Source organism: Balaenoptera ricei, chromosome 12, assembly GCF_028023285.1.
Source record: "Balaenoptera ricei isolate mBalRic1 chromosome 12, mBalRic1.hap2, whole genome shotgun sequence".
Classification (NCBI taxonomy): domain Eukaryota; kingdom Metazoa; phylum Chordata; class Mammalia; order Artiodactyla; family Balaenopteridae; genus Balaenoptera; species Balaenoptera ricei.
The window spans coordinates 12,099,946-12,127,788 of record NC_082650.1 but is presented as its reverse complement, the minus strand read 5'-3'; the positions used below and the strand labels follow the sequence as shown (position 1 = coordinate 12,127,788).

At 41.7% G+C, this 27,843-nt stretch overlaps 1 protein-coding gene and 1 pseudogene across 5 annotated transcripts in view; one reads left to right on the top strand and one right to left on the bottom strand.

Annotated features, from left to right (window-relative positions):
* TIAM2 (TIAM Rac1 associated GEF 2) overlaps positions 1 to 27,843 on the top strand; it is a 236,410-nt gene that overhangs the window by 160,142 nt on the left and 48,425 nt on the right. For 4 of the 5 annotated variants that reach the window (XM_059940941.1, XM_059940942.1, XM_059940943.1 and 1 more), the window contains 5 exons: positions 9,441 to 9,602; positions 11,000 to 11,104; positions 11,286 to 11,364; positions 14,940 to 15,032; positions 15,601 to 15,864. In XM_059940941.1, the coding sequence (XP_059796924.1) occupies positions 9,441 to 9,602; positions 11,000 to 11,104; positions 11,286 to 11,364; positions 14,940 to 15,032; positions 15,601 to 15,864 (703 nt within the window). Of the gene's footprint in view, positions 1 to 1,952; positions 2,025 to 9,440; positions 9,603 to 10,999; positions 11,105 to 11,285; positions 11,365 to 14,939; positions 15,033 to 15,600; positions 15,865 to 27,843 lie in introns of all 5 variants that reach the window. The other variant, XM_059940946.1, reaches the window with a different exon arrangement.
* On the bottom strand, positions 13,026 to 13,260 carry LOC132375822 (small integral membrane protein 30-like; annotated as a pseudogene).

The window sequence follows — 27,843 nt, the reverse complement described above, 5'->3', positions numbered from 1 at the left end:
AAATGATCTGATCGTTTAAGTGAGTTAGGAAGTGAGTTGTGATGAAGCCCAAGGAAGTTCTTGGTTTTACTTCTCACGGGTTGCTGTTATTCTGAATATGCTGGCAGAGAGGGTCACATTTTATGAACTTTATTTTCTAATTTTATATGGATATACACATTTGATTGTGCATAACAGTTTTGTGAAATAGGTGAGTAACAGGGATAGAATCAACTTCTTTGACCCGTCTGTAATCCTAAAACAATAAAGCTGGAGGTGGTGGGACATGGGTTGATTGATTGAAAGAGGGCAAACTCACGTGGAATCCCTTTTATTTGGCTACTGTTTTTGTATACTCACAACTGGAAAGAATATCACGTTTAAAAATTGTGGTTCTGGACTTCCCTGGTGGCGCAGTGGTTAGGAATCCGCCTGCCAATGCAGGGGACACAGGTTCGAGCCCTGGTCCGGGAAGATCCCACATGCCGCAGAGCAACTAAGCCCGCGAGCCACAACTGCTGAGCCCACGTGCCACAACTACTGAAGCCCGCGCGCCTAGAGCCCATGCTCCGCAACAAGAGAAGCCACTGCAGTGAGAAGCCCGCGTACCGCAACGAAGAGTAGTCCCCGCTCGCCACAACTAGAGAAAGCCCGCGCGCAGCAACAAAGACCCAACGCAGCCAAAAAAATAAATAAATACATTTATTAAAAAAAAAAATTGTGGTTCTATTTGTACTTTAGTTGTGAAAGTAATCATTTGTTTGTTATAAATGGAAACATATTTCTTCCTTATTGACTATAGTTAACTATAAACCGTTGGCTAATGCTGGGCTTATGTTTTTGAATTCAACTTCTATGAAGTTTAAATAATGTCTTTGAGGCAAATTCTGATTTTAATCAAGGTAGCCAATTCTGTATAATTAAATGACAACGATAAATATCTTGATAATTTGCTCATAAAATGTTGACATTTAGCAATTAGATATGACCCTAATATGGTCTTTATCCCATCATATGTAGTAAATGTCCTTAATGTAAGATTTCTTGAGAAACAAAAGCATTTGGTTGAACATTTTTGTTTTAAAAAGATGTGACACTGGCATTTATATAACTGAATGAAGTTGAGGTAGTAGGTATCCGTAAATGTGTAAATGGCCTGTTTGTTAATGTTTAGTGTTCTACTACAAAATCTAGAAGATAAAAATTGGAAAAAGTAAAGGAAATTATTCCTAGTCCCTCTACCCAAACACAGCCACTTTTAATATTTAGCTTTATTTCTTACCAATATTTCTTCTATGCACATTTAAAAAAGTTATAAGCTTGATTTTGGTGGCTTTGCCAACTTTGATTTCTACATCTTCAGAAACGTGTACTTCTTGGAAAAGCAGCATCAGGAATATCCAGGATGGGGGCTTCCCCGGTGGCGCAGTGGTTGAGAATCCGCCTGCCAATGCAGGGGACACGGGTTCGATCCCTGGTATGGGAGGATCCCACATGCTGCGGAGCAACTGGGCCCGTGAGCCATGACTACTGAGCCTGCGCGTCTGGAGCCTGTGCTCCGCAACAAGAGAGGCCGCGATGGTGAGAGGCCCACGCGCCGCGATGAAGAGTGGCCCCCGCTTGCCGCAACTAGAGAAAGCCCTCGCACAGAAACGAAGGCCCAACACAGCCAACAATAAATAAATAAATAAATTAAAAAAAAAAACCCATTGGAAAAAAAACAAAGAATATTCCAGGATGACTTGAATAATATATATCATAGAAAAGTAAAATATGTAACCATATGGGAAGAAAAAAAAGCAACTTTAAAGTTAAAACTTTAAATGTAGTAGAGTAGTAAATAGTACACATTGCAATATGAAGATCTTATCAAATGTCATAGGCCTTAAATTTTTCAATACTGAGAAAGGGTAGCTGCCACACGAACATTGCAGAGCCATTTCATTAGTCTTTTTTTCCCTCCTGCCTATCAGATATTTGATTCAAGTGACAGCCATGGATTTTCTGGAACTCAGCTACCTCAAAGCTCCAATAACTCCAGTGAGGTAAACGTTGCCGTAGATGGCAGCCATCTTATTTTTACTTGGATGACACAAATGCTAAGTTAATGAGGGGATGCTGGTTCTGAATCTTTACCTGAATCTGCTGAAAATACTGTAAAGTTAGAACTCAGATGGTCCCGAGTAGGTAAAAGATGTTTTCAGAATGCCAAGTATTTTTGAAGGTATCTAAACTCATGATAACTCCATCTTCAAAGCGGTATAGCTAGGCTAAAGCAACTTTAGTTCAAAATAGCAACTTTCATTTATTTGTCCCTATTCCTCAGCAGTTCTTACCGTCATTTGAGAGTTTGGTGAATCCAAACTTGCATTTTCCTCTCCGGGTGTCAGGGGGCTTCACACACATATTACATCATGCTGCGAATCAGTAGCCTTTGGTGCCCTTAGTGGAGCTGAATACAGGGGCCCCGTCTAGTCCCCAGGACAGCTTCTGACCGAGTAAATCCTCAGAACCATTTCTGAATGGAATTCTGGAGTAGGGTGAAGGTGGTCTGGGTGAGCTGATGCCTCTTCTTTGTGTCTTTTTCAAGGACACAAAGCTGTGTCTCCCCTTAAAGCTGTGTTTCATGTTATGATCTATTTCTCTTATCATCTGCTTCACCAAATCATTTTCTCTTAGGTTTTATGTCCAATAAACCTCTAAACTCTTTGTTGAGGTTGAAACATGATTTTAACGGCTTGGACAAACTTAATGTGCTGTTGCAGAAGTAGGCAGTATTACTTAAATTAATTGGGATAATTCAGTGAATTGGCCGTAGTTTGAAAAATCTGAGGAATGGTGGAGTGTTAGACCCAGTGATGGGTCTGGGGGGAGGTGAGTGAGGAACTTTCTGGTGATCCTAAAATATACACCACAGACAACCACCTATTCTGCCTCCATGGGAGGTTGGCCCAACCGTGGGTGCTGAGCATGGGCTCAGTTCCATGGTTATTATAGAGACCACTCCGGGGGGCAGCTCTGCCCGAGGTGTCCTGAAATGGGGTAGAGAACCTCTGCTCAGAACCCTACCCTGACCTCCCACTCACAGAGGTCAGGGGCTGCCAGAGGGCAGGTCATGAGATGGGGTGCCTGTGCCCGGAGGCTGTGTCGTGGACACTGCTTCTGGCTGGTCTCTGTGCCCTCCTTTGGCCAGCTTTGACCAAACGGGGCACTGAGGAAGCCAAATCCATACCTTCCTTTTTTATAAAACATACCATCAAAATGGTGGACTTTTCATAACGAATAATTGCCATTCCCTGCCCCTTTATTTCTATATACATGCAGAGCTTATTTCAAAATCAGATCAAAATACGCTGTCCACCAGGGATTTTACTTGATTAAAAGAAATTACATCACTGTTGTTTGCTTGGTTCTTACAGTCTTTTATGGTTAGTCATGGTTAGTCATCCCACCAAGTGTGTATGTCGTGTCTCCCAAGCAAACTTGTAACTAGGACCCTTGACTGTGTGTGTGTTCTCAGTCCATGGCTCACTGCTAAGGATATAATATTGCGTAATAAATTGCCTGTTAATTGTCTATATTAGATGTAGCCCTTTAATGGTTGAGAAGAGCTGTTTGATCTGCAATGAAAACCCATAATTTTCGTATGTCTTCCAGCATTAAATAACAATTTAAAATTCCTACTTTGAGAGTTTAGAAATTGTATCATCAAAGCGCTGTCTTTTAACAGAACTTATGTTGGACTTTGAAAATAAATTTTTGCTAAAATAGCCATTAATGGTCAGAATTAAGCTTAGTATTTATTTAAATTGGGCTTAAATTACCAGATGATCGTCTTGTGATTTAATTGACAAGTCCCACTGGCGCTGGAACGAGTGAGAGGAGAGAATTATTGCATCTTTTTTTTTTTTTTTTAGGCGTATGTATTTAAACATTTATCCCTATTTGTTTTAACTAAACATTGCTTCTGCTGTAGCAACAGTGCAGAAATTCCTTTGACTTATAGGGCTATTTTAATGGTGTGTTTATCATTTCTGTACTGTAGTGCTCAGATAACTAGGTTTAAGTGAGTTGCAGATAGAATGAAGGGTATTTGGTTTTTTATGTCTCTGGGACTTAAAATTCTGCCTGTAGCTGGTTGAATAATTAATATTTCATTCCACTTGTTTTCTTTTGCTAATCGTTCTTGGAGAATATTTATAACTTGCACAGAACGTCTGTTTGTAAACAGTGTATTGTGTCCATTAGCGTCACACAGAAAGGCAGTCATTCCTGAGTGTTGGGAGGGAGGAGGGGTCACGGGTATTTAAAAATATTCTATTCTAATCGGTGCATCATATAACAGTCCAACAGTGAGTCACCCTAATTTGAAATCTGTTAAGGTTGGAATAAGGCCAGTCTTATTTGAGCATTTTTTAAAGGACACTTTGGCCAGCCAAAAACGAAAGCTTTTCCTAGGGTACTTCTTTGTGAGTAATAATGAGTCTCAATCAGCGTCTGAAGGGAGATGTTTGTTATGGAGATTGTGACAACAAATCCCTGACGGAGGCTCTGGGCGGCAGCTACCCCAGGGGCTTCATTGCAGTTGCTGTGGAGCCCCAGGCCTTGGCTTTCTCTCCTGGAAAATTGGCTTGGGGTGTCCCAACTTTCTGCGGCAGTGAGTGAATGAAGTATTGTCACATCAGTCGTTAGCTCCAAACTGGAAAAAAAAACCCGCTAATGTTGTTTTTTTTAAATGGAAGCTATGAATGAAACCGCTTACTCTTGACCATAACTCTGGTCTGTTTAAATAGAACATTTAGTCTGGAACCGTACATAACATCCGTACGTGCACAGATGGATAGTACATAGATAGGTCTTTGTTTCCCTTTCATATCAACTGATGTTTGGGCCTCGGCCCAAGAAGGAAATAAACACCACCTCCTCTGTGACATTTTGCTGTTGTTAAGACAGCCAAGAGCGCGTAACTTCTTTTGTGTTCTCTTCTCATCTCACTTGCTAATAGACCTTCCTTTTATCGGCAACCGTGGTGTGGGCCCGTTTGTGACAGCCAGATTGTGATTTTGCTGCTCACTTCCCTTCAGTGATCCAAGCAGTAATTATGAGCCATTTGATCCAAAAGCATCTGCTGTGAGAACCCACGGAGTTTCAATTTTCTCTCCTTGAGGCACACGGGACAGAAGTAATTTGACATGTGCTTTCAGGACCATTAATATGATAGTAATAAGAAATGCTTCTGTAGAAGTTGCCCTACCCTGAGGGCGGAAGTGATTTGCAAACCTTAACTGTAGTGGGCGCAGTGGCCTTGGCTGCAGTTCAGTGATGTTGCATTTCGTGCGTGGCCACTCAGCGCTGGACCACGCGGTGGTCTGGGCGCCCGTGGTCACCATGATTCCCCAGGGTTTTGAAACAAGGGGTGATTCTCATGCAGTTCTTTATAGTGGCCATTGTTGAATTACGGTGGTCAAGTCTACTATAGTGTAATTCCACAGTCCACACTGAACTTCAAAAAAGATCTTTTACATTGTTTATGGCTCTTTACAGTTTATGTAGTTCGTTCAAATGCCATTCCTCACACCAGTCTCCTGATTTCTCCATGAGGCTGGCGTGCTTTAGCCCCTTGTAAAGGTGAAGAAATAGAAAGAAGCCCGGAGACGTGAGATAACCAGCACTGACAAGGCTGGGATTTGACCCACATTGTCTGTTTATTATATTTTTTGCTGTTTCGCTTGTCTTCTCCAGGAACTGGAAAACTTGAACAGGCTGATTGGAAACTAATTCTGTGGGGAGGGAGAGATGGAGTGGGTGGGGGGAGTGTGCAGTGGTAGCCAACCGGGGACTTCTGGGTGGGTGGTTAGAAGATTAATTTAATGTAGCACCTTTAAGGCTAAGCGGAGAAAGGAGTTTTCCAGATACATCAACTTGCTGGGCTTATTTTCACGATTCCCTGTTCCTTTTATGAAAAACAATGTAGGAGAATATCTTATCTGGCTTATTGAAAATAAAGCATGTGATTTCAGCATGGATAACATTGACCCTTGAGGGAATCAATCCAGTTTTTTTCTCCAAGTGGGTACATCTTCCAACAGCCTAGGAGATCTGTAAGCACCAAGTAGCCTTTTCTTTTTCTAGTTCTAATTAACGAATCAATTCTACATCCTCATTGCTTCCTTTGAATAGCCAGATTTTACCTTTCTTTAATTGCGTACACTTCTAGGGGGTGTGTGTGTGAGAGTGTGTGAGATGCACAGGAGAAAAGTTACACATAAATGTTCACTGTAGGATCTCTTGAGAGGATCTGAACCTTCCATGGCCTTGGCTTTGATAGGCATCTTCTCATTTGTCATTCAGTTGATCTTAGGTCAACAGTGTAGACTCAGGAAATGATTCCTCAGAGCATGTGTAGGCACAAAACCTTGTTTAATCGAATAGAATATGAACATCTCTTTTGTCCTTTGCATCTCTTAGTTTGCCTGCACACTTTTCCCTAGCCTAGAACTTCTTCCCCTTCAGTAATCCGCTCTTAGTTCTTTTTCTTGAAACTTTAGGGAGGATTAAGAACTTGACACTGTGTAAATAGATTCGAATAGGATACTGAAAATGGACAGCCTTTACCTTCCAAGCCTCCGTGTGACTGTGAATTTCTCGTTGCATCCAATTCAGCATCCATGGCTTGGGTGTGTTCTGGGTGCAGGACGTACTGTGTGGAGGGCTGAAAGAGACTGAGAATGAGAAAGACGGAGCCTCTGTTGTCATTCATCTCAGCACCTGGGGGCGTGGGAGCAGCCTAGAAATGACTGTCAAGTGGGCTGGGCTTCGCTGAGTGCTGTACCGGACATTGGGGTGTAGATGCGTCTGAGTGGAATTAGGGTTAGGGGGCGAAGAGAGCAGGAGACACTTCACAAGAGGGGAGGGTAGTGTTTGAAATAAGGTTGAAAGGTATATGTGGTTTCAGCACAGAAGCCGTGAGGAGGGTAAAGCAGGTGAAGGAAGTGGAGGCGACCAGGGGTCTGGAGGCAGGGGAGTGCTGCTGCTTTGTGGGGGTGTCAGGGGAGCCAGAACATGGTGTGCATCCAGAAACACGCCGAAGAGTCCAGAAGGTTGGCTTGTGTCCATTTTGCGAGAGCTAGCTGACTGCCGGGCTGGTGTTTCTGTAGTGCAGTGGCGGGGAGCAGAGGCTCACACCCAGGTTCCAGGGTTCAGATCCCCACAGTACGACAGTCACAGCCTACTGTGGGAGCTTGGGCAGGTTTCTAGAATTTTCCGAGCCTCATGATTCTCACTTGTTAAATGGAGGGTCGGGACAGTGCCAGCCTCAGAGGGTTGTGAATGGTGAGTGAACTGACAGTGTGTAGTACGGTCTCTCTGGGATGGGGATAGGAGGGCAGGGGAGGGCAGTTGTGAATTTGTATTTCCCCGTCCCAACCCCAGCGGTCCATCCTAGATCACGCCTTTCCTGTTCTGCTCTAGAAGTGCAGACCTGAATTGCTTGGCAGTGGCGGTCAGGACGATGTGACTTCCTCTTGGACTGGCCCTTTGTGGTTTCTTATTCCACAGTGACCTCTGCTGGGCTTTTAAGGCAGTACCAGCTTGTTGCTGATGCACGTGGTTGAAGTCACTGCTCAAATGAGCAGAAGTGCCTGGAGGTTTATTTAACCAGAGAAGAAAACGTGACCCATGTGAGATGGGACCCTACAGGGGAAACTGGCGTCCATGCTGGTTCCCTGTGTCCTTGGCTCCGGGCTTCCGCTCCTCTGTCTCTCTCTCTCTCTCTCTCTCTCTCTTTTTATTTTCCTTTTGCTTTGGCACGTGAGGTTCATTTTCATTCTAGGCTGTGATCATCTTTCCAGGAAAATGTACAGAAAGTGACAGATCCAGAAATGCCACTTTTTTTTAAAATAAATTTATTTATTGATTTATTGTTGGCTGCATTGGGTCTTCGTTGCTGCGCGTGGGCTTTCCCCAGTTGCGGCGAGCGGAGGCCACTCTTCATTGCGGCGCGCGGGCTTCCCGTTGCGGTGGCTTCTCGTTGCGGAGCACAGGCTCCAGGCACGTGGGCTTCAGTAGTTGTGGCATGTGGGCTCAGTAGTTGTGGCTCACGGGCTCTAGAGCACAGGCTCAGTAGTTGTGGCGCACGGGCTTTAGTTGCTCCGCGGCATGTGGGATCTTCCCAGGCCGGGGCACGAACCCGTGTCCCCTGCACTGGCAGGCAGACTCCCAACCACTGAGCCACCAGGAAGTCCCCAGAAATGCCACTTTAAAGATGAACACCGCATTTAAAAAGACAACACAGGAAGATTGATTCTTCCCTTTCTTTGCCTAAACCTGTTTTGTTTTGTTTTGTTTTAATTTCTTTACTGTATGTATTCTAGTATTTTGATCCTATACAGGAGGATCTTTTGCTTTGTGGTTTTTAAAAAATGCATAGAATTCAAAGTAAAGTCAAGCATCAGTGACAACTTTAGTGTATGATACGTGGGATATAATAATGTGATAGTGTTGGATCTGAATGTAACGTTTTCTGGTGTGTAAGGTGTTTTGACTTCTATGATCTCCTTTGCTCACAAAATTTGTATTATTAATTAATAAACTTAAGCAATTGTATTATATTAACAGTATCCCCTCTTACAAAATAGAAGTCAAGGCTCAGCAAGGGAAATGTCCTGTCCTACTGCTGGTGAAGTGGTAGAGTTTGTGACTTGAACATCAGTCTTTTGATTTAAATCCCCAAGTCTTGTCTTTACCATCAGACTAATGTGAGAACCTAAGCAGAGGGAAACATTTCTGAGTTGCTTAATAAATGTTATTTATTTTTGTTTATAAATTATAGAAGTACATATTAGCATGAGGTCATGGAGTTACTGTGATGGTGACGTTTAGGAAACAAAACTTCCCTGGGAAAAGTTTGTGAAGGGTGGTGTGGTTGGGGATGATTTCTAAAAGTGTGTCTAGATGTGAAATAGCTGAAGGATGGAAAACCATTTAGCCCAGGATTAAGGGTTAATTTAAAAAAACAAGTAGAAATAAGAGAGAAGAGAAACGTGCTTGGATTAAGTTAAACACAGTTCATGGTTAGAATGCAGGCGGGTGTCAGAGGCCGTGGACGAGAGTGTATCTGAAATTCACTGGGATCATGGCTTAGACGCAGATTTCACTGTGCCCCAGTCAGCCGGCAATTTCTAGAGCAGTCAGTGACTGCAGTGTTCTAACTTGGGCTAAGGCATAGTGGCTAGAGCTCGGGAGGAGGAGTTGATTGACTTCGCTCAGCCTCCCAGGGCTTCAGTTGCACGTGGGTTAAACAAATGAGGAAATCCCAGGCTTGTCTGCCCCAGAGGGTCATGAGAAGCCAGGGTGCGAGGAGTGTGAAATGGCTAACTATAAATTAAGGGGGCATTTTCCCAACAGTTTCCCTCATTTGCTTATCAAGTCTGTCCACCTTTTCCTTTGGGATCTAAAAACAGGTGGAGGACCTGCTGCACATATACGGGTCAGCAGTAGATCGTGTTCCCCGAGACGGCTCATGGGAGAGCCAGACTGACGTTCACTTTCAGGATCATCAAGCTGTGACCGTGATGATCAAGCCGGAACACAGAGTAGAAGATGTTCTGACTTTGGCGTGCAAGGTAGTGGATTTTGCGGTAGAAATACACTTCTGAATGGAAATAATCGTTAACATTGCCCTCCTGTGCCTTCTAAATTTGCGTGGTGTTTAAGACCTCACTTTCTACACGAAGGAACCAGTGAACATATTTGTTAATTAACACATTAATTATTAGCATTCTCTTCCTTCATGTCTTAGAAGGATAAGTCATGACCCCTTGCCTTCATGAAGAACCTGAGCTATCTTACTGGAATTCTATATATACCTCTATATCTGAGATAATTATGAAGGCTGTTGTTACTTAGGGTACTTAGAGATGGTGCTCTATGAGAAAGTGGTGTAAACTTTGAATTATTTTGATTGGATCCTAAATAGTTTTATCAAGTTTCTCCAGATTAAATGAGTTACTTGGTACCATCCACAGTTGCTTCATGGAGATTGTTATGAGATGGTGTTTTATTCATTATTCAAACTGGGTTTTATTTTGAAAAGGAAGTTTATGATACATTTTCTAGAGAGCCCTCTGAGATCCATGAAGCAGACTCAGCAACATCAAATCAGATGCTTTCAGACCACCAGATGGCGCAGTAGAGCTGAAATATTTTTAAGTTTGCAGAGAAAATGCAAATACATGAAATGGTAAAAAAGTCATGTAGAGTTTGGTAACTCTTTACCACGAACACTGACTTGCTAGATCATCGTTCATTTCAGTCCTCCTTTGTCACTTTGACTTACGCCTTAGGATTCCAGACATTTATACACACAGGTTATAATCATGAATTTAATTTCCTTTCACTCCATTATGTCAGGTGTTTATTCAGACAGCAAACAGTATTGTTCGATAGCAATGATATTACTTATTAAGTTGGTAAGTATTCGGATAGAGGAGGTCAGAAGTAGTGGGTGAATTAGACCCAATTAGAACAGAGGCCTGAGATAATTTGTCATCGTTGAAAATGTGTCTGAGAGAGAATGTGTGTGTGTATACACCTTTCCTTGTGAAAAGTGGTTGCAATAGGAAATTCCTAATTCTGAAGTCTGTAGAATATGAGATGGTTGACATTTCACAGATTTCCCTACTTCAGTAACAGGAAACAAATTAAAGTTAGGTACAGTCCATCTATAAAAAGAGAGCATTCGCTGATGATGAGATATATTCTACTATCAGATATCTATGACCATACTTCTTCAAATTACCTCTCTTGCTTTTAGTGATAAGCGGTATCATTTAGAGAAAACCTTAAAAATAATTATTTGTCCCTTTTTTTCTTTTTTGTGTACTTAAATTTGAGCTCTTATGTAGATTTAAACTCAGCAAATTATATATTTCTTTTAGAAATTTCCACTTTGATTTTTAATGAACAGTGATGCATTTAGAAAGAACATTTAACACCTGAATAATTGTCTTTTTCTTCGTAGATGAGGCAGTTGGAACCCAGCCACTATGGCCTACAACTTCGAAAATTAGTGGACGAGAACGTTGAGTACAGTATTCCTGCACCGTATGAATATATGCAAGAGCAGGTGAGTGGGCTTTGGCTTCAGAAAGGGATATCTGAACCCCGTCCGTGGCCCCTTAATTTTAAAAATATGTAACCTGGGAGGAAAATTCTGTTTAAATTGGCATCTAGTTTGGAAACAATCAAAATAAATTTCCAGGTATTATGACATCAAATCTTCTGATTTTGGTTTTTACCTTTTGTAGGTTTATGATGAAATAGAAGTCTTTCCACTAAGTGTTTATGACGTGCAGCTCACAAAGACCGGGGGTGTGTCTGACTTCGGTAAGGATAAGGAGCTCCCTCACCAGAGAACCGTCTGGTCCGTCCTTGCCTAGCTTTGCCCCAGTATCTTTGGACCTAATATTTTTTCTTTACATTTTCAGAAACTATGACAATAGTTTCTGAGCTTCCTTTCTCTTTCTTCATTTCTATTGATTTATATTAGTGGGCTAAAAAGGTATGCATTACTATTAGGGAAAAATGCCAAAGTAATTAAAAGGAATGAATGTAAAAATTGAAGAGAAATTTGAAATGATGGTGATAATAACAACACAGTGGGTTTATAGTGTGCTGGAGGCGGTTCTGAGCTGATTAACTTCTGATTCATGTAACAGTTCTTTTTGTCTCAGTGTCTTTGCTCTTAGCTTTTCACCCACCTGGACGGCTCCCCTCATTTCTCCCTCCCCCAATCTCTCCTCTCTGAGTGTGTAAATCCGACCTGTCCTTCAAGAACGAACTAAAAGTCTAACTTTCTTGAAGAAGCCTTATCTGATTGCTTTGCCTTCAGTTTAACAATTAAGGGTCAGTGTTACCCAAATCACTTCATAGCATTTATTTATTTAACTTACATAATGGGTTTATATTTAATATAGTACTTCTCACCATGGAGATGTTACTCAGTTAATATAAAGATTGTTTTTGTTAAACATTAAATCTCTTCTCCATTTCTTTTCTTGTTTTTTTAAATAACTTTATTTATTTATTTATTTTTGGCTGCATTGGGTCTTTGTTGTTGTAGCCGGGCTTTCTCTAGTTGCGGCGAGCAGGGGCTGCTCTGTGTTGCGTTGCACGGGCTTCTCATCATGGTGGCTTCTCTTGTTGTGGAGCACGGGCTCTAGGCGTACGGGCTTCAGTAGTTGTGGCTCGCAGGCTCAGTAGTTGTGGCTTGCGGGCTCCGGAGCGCAAGCTCAGTAGTTGTGGCGCATAGGCTTCAGTAGTTGTGGCACGCAGGCTCAATAGGTGTGGCTCGCAGGCTCTAGAGCGCAGGCTCAGTAGTTGTGGTGCACGGGCTCAGTTGCTCCGCGGCATGTGGGATCTTCCCGGACCAGGGCTCGAACCCGTGTCCCCTGCATTGGCAGGCGGATTCTTAACCACTGCGCCACCATGGAAGTCCCTCCTCTTCATCTCAATGTCAATATAAAGTATTTTTTTTACATTAAACCTTTTCTCCATTTCAACATTAGATACATTAAATACGTTTTTCTAAACTTTTTCCCCCACAAAGAGGTAAGTTTTATTTTTTGACCGACTGTACTTAATATCTAGGTACAGTATTAACTTGGGAGATAACAAAACAAAAATCCATTAAAAATACGGAGAAAAGACTCCTCAGTGATGCAGGAGGCCGTGATTATAACTGAACAGTGGCAGTTTCCTAGGATTCTGGGCAAGAGTTTTCTTCTTCCTATTGAGAATTCTGAAACTATGAAATATTACTTATGCAAAGTTCAGCCATCTCACCTCTTTGACCTTCTTTCTAACTAGCAAATGCAAATTACAGATGGCATTTTTCAGTGCATTATTTGTTGTGAAGAAAACGTTTTGTTTTCCATTTAACATAGTATATCAATTTGTTCCTATTTATAGGGAAATAACCAAGACCATGAAACTACCCTATTTACTGTTTCTTGGGAACTTTCAGACACCAAAGCTCAGTTCTGAACCTCAATAGCACAAAGGTTTTCAGGGCAAGGTTTGATTCAGGAGGCCCTTCAAAGTCACATCTGTCCATTCCTCTTTCGTGCACACACCCCCAAACAAGCACAAATGCCTGTAATGCTGAGAACCACACGTAACGAGAGCGATTGCATCTCCGGCTTCTGCTCTTGGTGCTGCAACAGGCGGCACCAAAAGCAATGAAAAGAGGACTAGGAACAGTTGCGTTAAAACTGAGGTCATGATGTTGAGATCTTGAGGTGACTGGTTCTTGAAGGCTGAAGGTTTCAAAGCAAGTGGTATTTGTTTAATTCTATCAGTTCAGGACGCTGAGGCTAAGAGATTCCACGTGACAGCGCCTTCAAGGAAGCAGCCATTCACCGCGTAGCGTTTAATTCTTGCATTTCTGTCTGTGTTTAAACTTGGCTTTGAGCTCTTTATAGACTGTGCTCGTGTCTTAAATTTCCTTCCTATCTTTTGCCTTTTACCATAGGAACTTGATAATTATATAATGGTCAGTAAATATCTCCATAGAAAGATTATTTCGTGTTAGATATATTGACATAATTATTCTCCTTAAAATGTCTAAGGCTGATTAAATCCTAGTCATTGTAATATGTTAAGATTTTCTTTTTATGATTTGTTCTTTTTTTTACTTGATAAAATTGACATGTTCTTTGTTTCTTAATTTTACGTCATCTGTTTGGCCCCAAGTGTTATGTTGGTTTTTCCTCTGAAGCCCACTGAGCATTTTGTCTATGTTTCTATCGGCCTTTACTCTACTCTCCACCGTCTCCATTGGTGAATCTTCTTTAAATTTGAATGACTGAAGGAAGATACCTGCAAAGATAACTTTTTGGTGACCACAATCTTCTGGGCTCTGCCTGAGCACAGAAGAAACAGGCGACATGCCTTTCTTCCTATTGTCAAGGAACTCCCAGTATTATGGGACCAAGACATGGAAACGTGTGTTCCCACCATGGAATCACAGACAAGGGCATGGAGTACCGAGGGCGATGCATTCAGAGAAGGGCCGTCTCTCCTGGTCGTCTCATGTAGTCCTATTTCGGGCGAGCACTGTATCCATTCAAGTATTTTTCCACCTACTTAAATTGCCTAGCCCCATATAGAGTTGTTTCTGAACAAATATTTTGTATTGAAGTGAACTTACTTTATTTTAATAAGACTATTTTTTGTCTCAACTTTTTAAAAAAATTTAAATGGTGGTAAACTACACATAACATAAAGTTTACCTTCATAACAATTGTTAAGAATGGTTAAAATGACAATTCAGCGGCATTAAATACACTCGTATTGTTGTGTCACCATTAACAGCATCTATTTCCAAAACTGTTTTTGTCTTGCAAAACCGGGACTCTGTTAAACAATAACTTCCCGTTCCTTCTTCCCTCAGCACCTGGCAACCAACCTTCTATTTTTTGTCTCTATATATTTGACTGCTCTAGCCCCTCATATAAGTGGAATCATACAGTATTTGTTCTTTTGTGGCTGGCTTATTTCATGTAGCATAATGTCCTCAAGGTTTGTGTTGAAGCGTGTGTCAGAATTTTCTTCCTTTTTCTGAGTGAAGGTATTGCATTGTATGTCTCTACCACGTTCTGTTTTTCCATTCCTCTGTCCATGGACAGCTGGGTTGCTTCCACCTTCTGGCTGTTGTGAATAATGCTGCTCTGAACATGGATATATTGTCTCAACTTTTGAATAAGGCTGTGCACTCATTTTTCTTACACCTTTAGATCTGACACATTCCCCTTTTTCTGCCCCTGCTAGATATCAAAATAGTTGTAATTTAGACTTTCTAAACATACCATACTTCTGAGAACTGATGGTCAAGGAAGTACTGCCCATTGATTGAGTGTGATGAATTTAGACTTGTTCTCTCCTTTTATTTTCATTCCTAGGGTTTGCAGTGACCGCGCAGGTGGACGAACGTCAGCATCTCTGCCGCATTTTTATAAGTGATGTCCTCCCGGATGGCCTGGCGTATGGGGAAGGTCCGTGTGGCTCACGGTGTCTCTGTTCTCTCTTAATTCTGCGCAGTGCGGTGCAGTCTGGCTAGTGAAATTTTCTTACGATTTTGTCAGAAAATAATTTCTCCTAGAATTTTAAAGAAAGGAAACTTAATGGTTGAATTGAAAATGCATATGCATATACATATACATACACACATATATGTATATAGAGAAAATTTGTGTGTGTGGTTTTGAAAGAGAGAGAGAGAGCATACACACACACAGTACACATGCATACGTACGGACAGATGGAGCCGGCCAGGCGGACAGACGCAGGCAAATGTTATTTCCCAGGGCACTGAACATCACATAGAGGAATAATTAATTTGAGTGACTCTCAAACTATTTCTTCTAATACTAGTCTGAGAGAGCTGAAATTTGTTATCAGTGGAATCCGAATACCACACATTTTGGCGCTTTCTTTTAAAGTGGCAACAGAACAGTCCCTGAGAACGCTAGACGGTTTGAGTTTGCAGCCGTCTTTCATCTTAAAATGTTTCTCTCAGTAATATCTCTCTCTCTTCTTCCTCTGTGTCCCCTTTCTCCTCAGGGCTGAGAAAGGGCAATGAAATCATGACCTTAAATGGGGAAGCCGTGTCTGATCTTGACCTCAAGCAGATGGAGGCCCTGTTTTCTGAGAAGAGTGTCGAGCTCACTCTGATTGCCAGGCCGCCGGACACAAAAGCAACTCTGTGTTCTTCCTGGTCAGACAGTGACCTGTTCTCAAGGGACCAGAAGGGTCTGCTGCCCCCTCCTAACCAGTCCCAACTCCTGGAGGAATTCCTGGATAACTTTAAAAAGGATACGGCAAATGGTAAGGTTTTGTTCTTTCTTCCTTCACTGCTGGTATCACCAGCTAATATTTTTAGGCTGTGATTTTGCTTGCAAACTGAGATTATTTAAGCTATTCAAAGAATGTTTTCTCATTTCTTAGAAGAACACAGATGCCAACCAAGTAGAGTTGATATAAAATTCCATGCATTTTAGTAATTATCTCTTTTAGTGAAAATAGAAAATAATGGTTTTTGCACAAAATAACTTTCGTGAAAATTGCAGTCTTAAAAAAAACATCACCCATGATATTTAGTATTGTAATTACTTTGTTACTGAAGGAGATGAAAGCCAGCATAAATGCCAAAGTTGATTTTTCTATTCAGTTGAGTGTAAGGCAAAGGCATTTTGCAGTAATTTATTGGGTTCTAAGAAGGGTTGATGCAATTCAGTTCTTTAACTCTTGTTGACTACTGCTTCCTCAATAAACTGCGAACTTTCCACGTAGGTCATGAATTCTAAAATTTTGTAAAGGCCTAAAAATGAAAAATTGTATGCCAGCTTATTTTTCTGAAGGTGAGATTTCCATGTAAGGCAGTCATTTGAAGGTTTGAATTTCTGAGTTTATTATTCGTGCATATTTCATATTTTGTAGTCAAGTAAATTAGGGGCTCCAGCTCACACTGAAAACCTGTGGTTTCCTTCTGTATCCCTGGAGGGAGCTGGCCAAGCCCCCGTAGGAGACCAAGCGTGAGGTCTTATGTTACAAGCACACAAAGTAATTTTTGTACTTAATTATAATGATAATAGATTTCCAATGGAAATCTCTGCATGATTACCAAAAATGAATGAAAAACAAAAAGAGAAGCTGTTAAGATCAATGTAATTATAAAACAAGTTTATTAGGTCATTTTTGGAATTAAAAAATCAGATTGTAAGATTTGTGATTCAGTAAGGTATATACTGCCTCCTCCTCTCTAGAGGTTTCCCTCCAATTTAAAATGCCATTACATTGACTGTTGACATATAAAAGCGAGTGTCATAAAACCAAAATTATGATGGAACTAATTAATTACTTGGTTATATTAGGGCCATCATTCAGCCACCCTGGGCTGCTCTTACAGGTCTGAGTATTCTACATAAGACATCGTGTGTCCACTCGTTGGACTCATTATTCTTGAGGGATACATTCACTGCCTGTTATATCTCTATGTATTTTATCATAATAAGAAATCACTGCAGAATCAATAACACTTTTGGTACTTAGAGGAATGAATTTCTATAGAAGGTAGCAAAAGAGGCAAATTTACCTTTTTTTTTTTTTTTTCCCCAAACAGTTAAGGATCAAGCAGGTCAGTTAATCTTGTTTTTCACTTTTTTTTTTTTTGGCAAGGAAACAGCATAAGAGGAGGGCCTGGATATGTTAGATGGCTGCTAGAGTTCTTGTCCTAGGGACCCATTCTTAGGGGTTACGGTTTTGTAACTTACCTAAGGCTACCTGTGTCAGTGTGTGCAGGTGGCTTAGCTTAGCCTGTGGCAGGGCTTTCCCACCCTGGTCTGAACTGTGTGTGCCACAGGTACCCGCAGGGACGCAGGGCATACCTCTGCTCATCCTGCCCTGGATGGGTTATCACCACCCTGTCTTCCTGGTGAGACCGTGCTCTGTGGGCATGAAGCATCTTCTCCCCAGGGATTTACTGTCTGTCCCCTCCACTGCTCCAGAGTAATGTGCTTGCGTTGGAAACAAAACAGCCACGATGGACTGCTTTTCCACATGCTTGGCAAATATGGAATTTATTTCTTTTCTTTTTTTTTTTCTCTATCAATTTGTTGTTTTTTTCTTAAAACTGTAGTTGATTTACAGTGTCATGTTAAGTTCTGCTGTACAACAAAATGATGCAGTTATACATATGTATACATTCTTTTTCATGTTCTTTTCCTTTATGGTTTATTACAGGATATTGCATTTAGTTCCCTGTGCTCTACAGCAAGGCCTTGTTGTTTATCCATTCTGTATAGAATAGTTTGCATCTGCTAACCCCAAACTCCCAGTCCTTCCCTCCCCCTTTGTTTGTTTTCTTTTTTGAAGTAGTTGTGTAGCTTGTGAAGGAAGTTAAATGCCTGTGAGTGAACACCTCAGAAGGAAGCGTGTCCGTTTTTAAGGTCGGGGGCGTGTCAGGGGGATGGAGGGAAGAAGATAAGGGAGAGGAGAGAGAAAAGAGGGAAGCTCTCAGCTGAGCCTACCATCATGATGGCACGAGAAGCCTGTGTTCGTGGAAGTGGGGAGGTGGATGGCGTGGTGACAGGCAGGCAGGCTTTGAGTCCCACCTGGGCTTGAGTCCGGGCGTGCCCTTCACAGCTTGTGTGACCTTGGGGGCAGCGCTCAGCCAGGGGGGAGTGGGCATCGGTGGGTGACACCCCAGCTGCGCTATCCCCTGTCAAGACAGTTCTGGGGTGCACCCCCCAGTTCTTCAGAGGCCCCTGTGGAGTTGATTCCTCCTGCACGTGGAACCTCATTTCACACCTTTTATGGGCTTTCTGCCCTCTGGTCTCACTGGCCCCACTCCCTCGCTTGGGCTTCTTGAGATCACCTTCTAGATAAACTTCCGTACCCACGACCTTGGCTCAGACTCTGCGTCTGGGGGAGCCCGAATGAGGACACCGAGCCTTGATTCCTCATCTGGAAGACGAGGCTTCCGTCCCTGCGCAACGGGCCGCCGTGAGCTTGAGCTAGTTGGTGTCTACTCAGGTCCAGCCCAGCTCCTATGGGGCAGGAGACCTGAATATGGGAGTCTCCCCTCCCCTCCCGCCATCCCGTGAGCTCACTGCCTCATTGAAGGTCACCTTGACTTGCTTTGGTGATTAATTAGGAAACAGTAGTCCCACTTTCATGCTAAAAAAAAGGTTTTAAAATTACACAAATAAAAGAATTTAAGTGATGTTTGAAAAACAATTTTTCATACAACTTGGAATGATACTTAGGAGTGGTCATTTCAGAGTCTGCCTTTCCCTAAATTTCACGTGCTCTCAGCGTTACCAAAGGCAGCCTGGTACTTGAAAAGAAGGAAACTTTCCCTGTTTTATTTTCCCGAGAAGCCAATCCTTTGCCTGTTGATAAAAACCACACAGCTGGCTCTCTGGAAGGGAAGGCCTGGTGTTTTTGTTTGTTTGTTTGTTTTGAATAGAAACTGTAAGAACGTCAGAAGGTGGAGAAAGAAGAAGCCCTCAGCAGCTGTTTTGGGTATATCTTAACTGTCTGGGCTGAATATTCACTGAGCCCTATTGGGTGTTTAAAATATGCAAGACCGGAGGGTAAGCGACGTGAGTTTAGGACTTTTGGTCTCCTTTGGTTTTAGTCAGGTATCCAGAAATTTATGTTTGTTAGCTTTAGTCTCTTGATCAGGCTTGAACTGGGGAAAACAAAAACAAAACCCCTCTATAAGTGAGTGAAAGAAATGGTGGTAGTGGTGACAAGTCCCATGGAACTCGGGCAGGGATTGAGTTGCTGTTCAGGTTCCATGCTTTTCTAGAAAAGAAGCATCCTAGTGGTGTTTGAGACTCATGGATGTGAATAGTGTTTAAGGAAATGGTTCTTAGACTTCATAGTGCTTAAAACTCACCGGATGAGCTTGTGAAAATGCAAATTCCTGGGTCCTGCAATCAGAAAGCCCCCTTCAGGTGGTCTGGGGTAGTGCCAGCTCTGTCGTGGACCCGGGCTCGCTCACATTGTCAAGGCCAGTAGTCTGAAGGAGGTGGTCTGATCCTCAGCAGTAGGACCTACCCTTCCCTGAACGCCTCTGTGCCCAGCGCTTGAGAATTAAACAAGATAATGTGTATAAAGTTCTCAGCAAATGACAGCGATTATGCCTGTGTGCTGATAGTCTCTCAATCAGGGAATCCCATGCCCCTAGGCCCACCACTGTCCTCAGTGCAATCAGGAGGCAGCACACAGTATTCTCAAATGAGCAGTTCCCCTCATTGGTTCTCAGCCCACCCTCAGGAGACAGTCCCATTCAGTGGATTGATACACTGAGAAGCAAAGAACTTCCAACAGTCAACGGCTTTGCTGTGATATTCCCCTGACGCTGTGGGGAGTGGAATGGGCAGGGAAGTGGAATGGGCAGAGAAGTGATGGGTGTTCAGTACTAAGTTCCTTTGTATCCTTAGAAATGAATGACCATTTGATTCCTGCCTGTAAGCGTTTGAATTTCTGTTCTAGTTCTCTATAGGAGAGAGAGAGAAGAAATGTATAGAGGCTGTATTTGACTTGAGAGGAAATATCGTCTGTAAAGACTTTTTATAGAGAGAATTAGTTTTACCGCTGGAATTCCCCAGAGAAGCCGATGTTATTTTTGAGCCAACAAGGCCACTATTGAAGGCATCAGACGTGCCAGCCCTGTTGATATTGGGTTCCTGTTAATGCTGTTTTTGATTTATATTGAAAATCCCTTTTCCAGTGTATGCCATCTTTTGAAAAATTTCAAAAGCTTTTAAGAGAGTCTTATCGGGCATAGACTTCCTGAGCAAAGCCTTTATGTAAACATTGAACTTGATGTGGCATTAATGTATTCTCCATCTATAAACAGCTGCTCATGTGGCCTTGTTAGGATTGGGGTATATTTAACAGGAGACAAAAATAGAAAAGACCTATGTTCCTGCTTCCATTTAGATAATGTTAGCCCAGCAAATGCTTCTTACTGGATGATGAAGGTAATTGCAGCCTGAGGTTCTTTTTTTAATTCCCCACCCGACTTTGAATCACTCTTTTTAAATTGCTGTATGAGTAGTGTAGAGTCTTAGTCTACCAGAAGCCACTTAGATGCAAATTTGCTCTTCGGAATGAATTGCTCCTGGGAATGTATGTGTCCATTATACAGCTTTCACCAGGGGAAGAATTATAGAGCCAGCTCTGATGTGGCGAGCCCACTTTTTCCTGTTTATGAGAGTGAGGGCATTTCAGCTCCCATAGCCTGGTTTGGGATGACTAAGAGCAATGAGCTCAGAAAATGCCCTGTTTGTGTGTGAAACTGCTGTTACTGAGTCTCTCTGGCTGACACCCCAGATCCCCAGATGTCAAAACATATTCAAGTTCTTAAAGATGGTTGGCGTATGTAAAAAATTTTTTTTAAATCTGGGCGGGAAATACTGATTTTACCACGACACAGAGAACTTTGCTCTCAGAGTTCATAGTTTCTTATGATGGTGCCGAAGGTAGTTTTCAATTTCATCAGCAGAAGTGAGCAATGTGGCTTTCTGTTAGCGGTAACTATGGTCCTTGGGTGCTAATTCCCTTATGAAGCTTAGTGTTGTTATTGGGGAATTTGTTTTCCTCTTTCCCATATTCATTCATTTATTCACTTGTTTAACAAATAAACAACTTTTTGCTAAATGTTGCAGGTATATAAAAATGAGTTAGTTGTTATTTTTTTTTACCTTCAAGGAGCTTATAGTTGAGTAGGAAAAGTGAAACACTTGCAAATAATAATTCACGTTTGAAAAAAAAACTTTTCAATGAAGAGAATTAGAGGTCCACCTCAGAGGTAGAATTCCCACTGATTTTTCTGTTTGTTTCTGCTGGGAGCCAAGGGGTCCCCAAAGAGACGTGTGAGAATTGGAGAAAGGTTAGCATTTGATCTGAGCGTGTTAGGTGGGCAGGTTGTGGATTGGAAGGTGTGTGGTGGAAGCGGGAGAGCATTTCATGGAGAGCATGTGACCTGCGACACAGGCCCAAAGCAGAGGTCACCTGGCTCTGTGCGAGTGGGAAATAACATTGGAAAGTCTGTTGGGGCCAGATTGTATTAAAACCCTGAATTCCTGGGGTTTTTAACAAATATATCATGGCAGGTAGCTGAAGAAACTAGCGAGTATTGCCTTACTTTCCCCTGCCTTAAAAAAAAAAAAAACCAGAGAATTTGTCTGGTCATTTAAGGAACACTAAAGTGTGGCTCGAAATCCTCCCAGGGTAGATACTCCACCTTCCGCATATTGGCTTTATTATTCCACTGCTAGAGCTTCATTCCTTTGGCTCTTACAGTATTGTTATTTTTTTTTTTTTTTTAGTATTGTTATTTTTAATGATCCAAAGTCCCTTGTAAAATAAAGACTCAAATAAATGTTTTTTGGGGAAAGAGTGAATCAGTGAATTACTATCAGTGCCCAGAAAAACAAAGTGTTCCTCAACATCGTGACGCTGTGTCCACTAGCGGCGTGGTCCTTGCAGGTCCCCTTTAGGGACGTGGCTGGCCTCAGGCCAGGCCGGCTGGTGGTGAGCAGATACCCGTAGCACCGAGGATGAGACAGTGTCCGAACTGAGGGAGAAGCTGGTGGATAAAACTTGCTGGCATTTTGAGTAAAACCAGTCCTGTGTTCTCTGTCCTAACGTAACATGCAAATTCATCTTTCAGGTTAAAATCTACAGAATTCCCTGAAGAACACAGCATGCAATTTCTGTTGGCTGTATCACTTTTAATAGCCATTTGAAAGTTGGGATGATTGGATCAAATACAGTCTCCTGTTCATGCAAAGTGAGCCAGGTCTCTATGAGGTAGTAGTTGTATAAAACTGTTACCTATTGTTGGAAAGAGGAAATGTTATATAGCCTGTTACATAAAAGGAAAAAAAAAGGTCTGACTCTTCCTGTGGATATTACAAGTACTGATTGCCAAATGATGCTTGTTTGTTGGAAAGGGGAAATATTACATAGCCTGTTACGTAAAAGGAAGAAAAAAGGTCTGACTCTTCCTGCGGATCTTACCAGTACTGATTGCCAAATGATGCTTGTCTGCATTTCCATTTTTTCTTCCCCTTCTTTTGTAAATGAATTATGTTCCTGACTTTATTCCTCCCTATGAAAGAATTGAGACTCAGGAAGGACCAAGTATAGACATCTCCCTTTTAGCTCTCACTTCTAGAGACAGCTATATGTGGCTGTATCTTTAATTTTTTTGGATTGGTAATACATGGGCATGATACGAAATTCCAGCAGTATAAAAGGTTAAACTGTGATAGATAAGTCCGCCTAAGCTATGTCGTCACGTGGTTAAGAGCACGGACGCTAACCAGACACCCTGGGTGCGAGCCTTGGCTCCAGGCTCGCCCGCTTACTAGCTGTGTGGCCTTGGTTGGGCAAGTCACTTACACTCTCTGTGCTGAGTTTTTGCAGCTGTAAAGTAGTTTAGGATTTTGGATCATGGGATCAATGAACTAATACCTGGAAAGAACTAGACTGTGCCTGGCACAGAGTAAAGGCCATGTAAGTGGTAGTTAAACAAATAAAAGAGATAAATTTCTCCCACCCTGTCCTTGGCCACCCAGTTTCTCTCCCAGAGGTAATCTTTGTGCTTAGTTTCTTTCTGATCCTGGCCTGGAGACTCTTAAATGTTGGGGGAAATGGTGGGGTAATTTTCTCCTTGGCTTTAACTGCATTATCTTCATACATGGCTTGTGGTAGGCAGAATCATGGCTCCCCCAGGAATGTCTACATCCTAATCCCTGGAGCCTGTGAATATGGCAAAAGGAGCTTACATGGCAAAAAGGACTTCAAAGATGTGATTAAATTAAGGACCTTGAAATGGGGAGACTATCTTGGATTATCTGGATGGGCCTAATCACAGGGTCTTTATAAGAGAGAGGCTGGAGAGTCAGAGAAGATGTGATGACATAAGCAGAGATTGAAGTGATGCAGGCCTGTGAGCCAAGGAATGCAGGCAGCTTCTGGAAGCTGGAAAAGGCCTGGAAACATTCTCCCCTTGAGCCTCCACATGAAATACAGCCCTGCAGACCAAGTTTAGTCTTCTGACTTCCAGAACCAGTAAGATAATATATTTGTGTTTATGCGTCAAGCACTGTGTTTGATGGCAGAGATACAAAATAAAGAGCCACAGTCCCCACTTTCGGGGTGGGCAGACTTTGAGGGGTAGATGTGTGAATAGACAATAATCAGTCCACCATGATAATGGCTCTGATTCTGCAGTTGCTAAACTTGCTGGTCTCCAGATCCTTTGCTGTAAAAAGTTATCAGGGACCCCAGAGAGCTTAGTTATCTGGGACTCCAAAGAGCTTAGCTGTATTACTATCTATCCGTATTTAGTATATTAGAAATTTAAACTGAGAAATTTAAAAAAATCTATTAAAGTTTATTTTAACGTAACAACAATGAATACACTTCATGTTAACACAATAAGCATATTTCTAAAAATGAACTAGTTCTCCAAACCAAAATCATGTATATATCAGTGAGAAGAGTGGTATTGTTTTACTTTTGTGCAAATTTCTTTAATGTATGTCTTAATAGAAGACAGCTGGATTTTTACATCAGCTTCTGCATTTAGTCTGTTGCACTGTGTTGTTTTGGTGGAAGTGATTTGAAGAAAACTCAACCTCACATAGATTTGTAGTTGGAAAAGGGAGGAGTATTTTAATAATCCTTTCAGATAGTTGTGGATATTCTTATTTAGTATTACACCAAAGCTCAACAAGAGGTAGTTCCTTCAATGTTAGTTGCAATGTGGAATCTGAAACCTTATTGGTGGACTTTCCTTACTTTGTCACATTAACGTCCATTGGCCTATCCTGCACTTTGAATGGATCTTTTACTCATGTATTATTATATAACATGCAATGGTTATTTCCAAAGTATTAGGTCACTTGGTTATGCAGACCTTTCAAATATGGACATTTTATTATATAACATTAAAAATCACATTCATTAATATCACCTCCAATCTCATTGGAAAGTATTGGGAAGCTGTCAAGCTCATGGTGGTGAACACAAGTTTTCCAAAATTCTAATTTTTGCTGGAAAGTTTGAATTATATCTACAAATACTGTCATTTTTTTCCCCCTTGGAAATGACAGGCTCGTTTTGCTCATTAAAAAAAAATATTTTCTATCGTTTTCTTGAGTAAAAATTGTGTTTTGTGGAAAAAAAGCAGTCGCTTCAGCTTGCAACACCGTATAAGTGTTTTTTCTTGAAATAACCATTGCAGAAGAGCTGTTTGGATGCTTCCTAAGTGTGTTCCCAAGGTCTGACGTTGACTCTGGGGAACACGCGGGACCATCCCATGTATCTGAGCAGAGAAGTGACATGATCTGAGCAGTGTTTTAAAAGAATCAGTGACTGTTGAGAATGAATGGACTGTAGGAGGCCAGGGTGGGACAGAGGCTTTTGCAGTGACCAGGCGAGAGGTGATGGTGGCTTTGTTCTCAGTGGTCGCGGTGGAGGTGGAGCCAACAGAACTTGCTCAGAGATGGCTGTGTGGTGTGAGGGAAGGAAAGGAGGCCAAGGAGGACTCCCGGGTTTTGCCTGAGCAACGGAAAGGATGAAATTGTCAGCAATTAAGATGGGGAAGCTGTCTGTGAAGCGGTTTTGGCAGATGACCAAGAGTTCATTTTGGAACACCTTGTGTTAAGCCTCTGTATTTATAGTGAATATCCCACCTGTTTCCAAATGGTTTTAATGGCTTATACTGAAAGCCATCCATAAAATCCCACAACTCATCAAAGGTAACCACATAAAGGGAAAAAGAGGAGATTTGAATGACAACTTGCCGACTTTAAAGATTTTCACTCATCGTGTAAGGCAAACACATGTTTGTTTATAGGAGAAAACAATCAAGTTTGAAATTCAAGTGCTGCAAATTAATTCCTTTCATTTCAAACAATTCAGTTATGATTTTTGCAGCTTATAAATTTATTTCTAATCCTACAGGACTCAGCTCTGATTCTCTTTTTATAAATTGTCCAATCCCATGCAAATCCCTTTAGCTCTGGGAAAATTTATTTGCTAAGAGACATATGCAGTTGTCAGCAAAATTATTTTGTGTCTTCTGTGAGGAGCCCTGACCAGCTGCCCCAGGACGGGGGCAGATGCTGTGCCACGTGGAACAGTTTCTAGAATGTCCCTTCCTCCCCAAAGTTTCCCAACGGGCTTCTGAGGGAATCCGGAATTTCCAGTGAAGCACTTCGAAGCTTCTAAACAGAAGGGCATGCTACTGTCAGCTTTTCTGCCTTTACCTTTCCAACACTAATTATTTACTCCTAAATTGCTATTTGTGAATCTAATTCTGACTTTCATGTTTCAGTTGATGAAGGACCACATCACCTTTCTGCGAGGTTTAGGCATCTTTGTTTAGTAGTATCCGCAAGATTATTTGAATGTTTATTGAATTTTGTCATTATTATTTTATAAAAATGAGGGGAAAAGGGACCTGAAAAATGTTGATAAGAAGCCTTGGTTTCATAGCTTAATACCTGTGACCCCAAAATGCCAGTCAGGTGTGTTTGGGCTGGTGAGCCTGTAGCTCCCTGGGGGATGTTATTTGATCTTCAGCAGGTCATGTGCCTTCCCTGGGGAAGGAGGAGGAGGAGATTAAGACATGTATCAGGTGTGTTTAAAAGCCGAGGTATAAATAGGAATATTCTAATTTGTTTAGACCCCTGGGAATAGAAGTCTTCACAGAACCTATAAACTCAGTTTTCCTACTTTTAGGATTGTATTCTGTAAGAAGTAGGGGGGCTGCCAGCATGTCACCTTGGAGGGATCGTGGGCTCTTCCTCTTCTGAGCTCTGAAAGCATTTTGTCTGTATACCTGATGTGGAAGTTAAGATTTATTGCCTTGTAGTGTCACTCTGTGTGCTTGTCATAATTTACGTACTGTTTTCAAGAGACTGAAAATCCCTTGAAAAACAGGGACTTCTAAGAACACAAAGATGTTTCGGACACAGCAGCGAGCACACTTCTTGGTGAATAGCAGGTCTTTCACTCAACTGTCTATTAAGTGAAAGGCAGGTTGATAGGCGTGTCTAGCAAGGAAAGGCAGCGTCCCAAGTGTGGGTCCTGGGGGATAAAAAGCAACCTTGGAGTGTACCTTGAAGCATCCCAGATTTCTTTTTATAAATCTGGTTGCAAGGGAATTGTGCTGAGACTTTCTCAGAACTGAAGGCTCTGCTCACTTGCCCACCTGCCTAAGGGACTCTGGGATGGCCCATGACATACACCCCGGCTCCAAAGGGCGTGACTGCAGATCAAGTCCTAGGTCTGCACTGCTCTGCGACTTTAATGCATTGATTGGTGCCCATGGGTTTGTTTTGACAGATAAACCAAAACCACAGCTAAAAAAAGAATAGTAACATCTGTATCCCCGGTAAAAGTCAATGCTGATAGATGTGTTTTAAGTTTAATTTGGGGGTACTAATGTTTATAAAAGACAGTGGGTCTGGGACCTGGATTCTAGCTCCAGGCCTCATGCTTGACCTTGGGCAGGTTATTCTAACTCCTCCTTTTCTAAATCCTCTTAGAATGAAGGATCGGATAAAAGAGTTTAGCATTTTTTCTTTTTCTAAAATTCAGTTATTCAATATGATTAAAGCACCAAGTTAAACAACTACAGGAATGTGCATTTATTTTACACAAGTTTATGAAGTGAAAAAAGCAAAGTAATGGATCAAGCATTCCATTTGGTTTTGCAGCAAATCTCATTACCTCTTTAAATAGAATCAGGTCTTGACTGCTGGAGAGAAGGTGTTTGTTAAGCCTTCGTCATAATAACAGGGTGTCTCAAATATAAAGATCACCAAGAACCTTAAAAGCATTAATTATCCGTTACATCACCCTATGGAGCAGAGATGTGTTATTATTATTTTACCTTCACAGCTGGGTAAATCAAGGCACAGAGACACATTAAGTTGCTAGTAACTTGGACAAGGTCATGGTCAATCGTAGATAGGGAGAGAACTGTATTTTCTTGTATTTCCCTCCATGTAGGGGAACTGGATTTTAACCACTTTTTTTTCCTTTTAAATATTCCTCTATTAACATACATAGAGTAAAACCCAATAATAATGTGTCCTGCAGTACAGCAAATTTACATGTAACTGCATTGATAACGGCCCTTGTCTTCTTATCTGAGTTCTTATCTGGGGACTGGGGGTGGCGATTAGGAACTAACTGCCTTGTGATCATTTGGGGCTTGCTCAGTGCAGGGAGAGGTCGATTGTTTAGTAATAGTTTTGCTATCTTTAT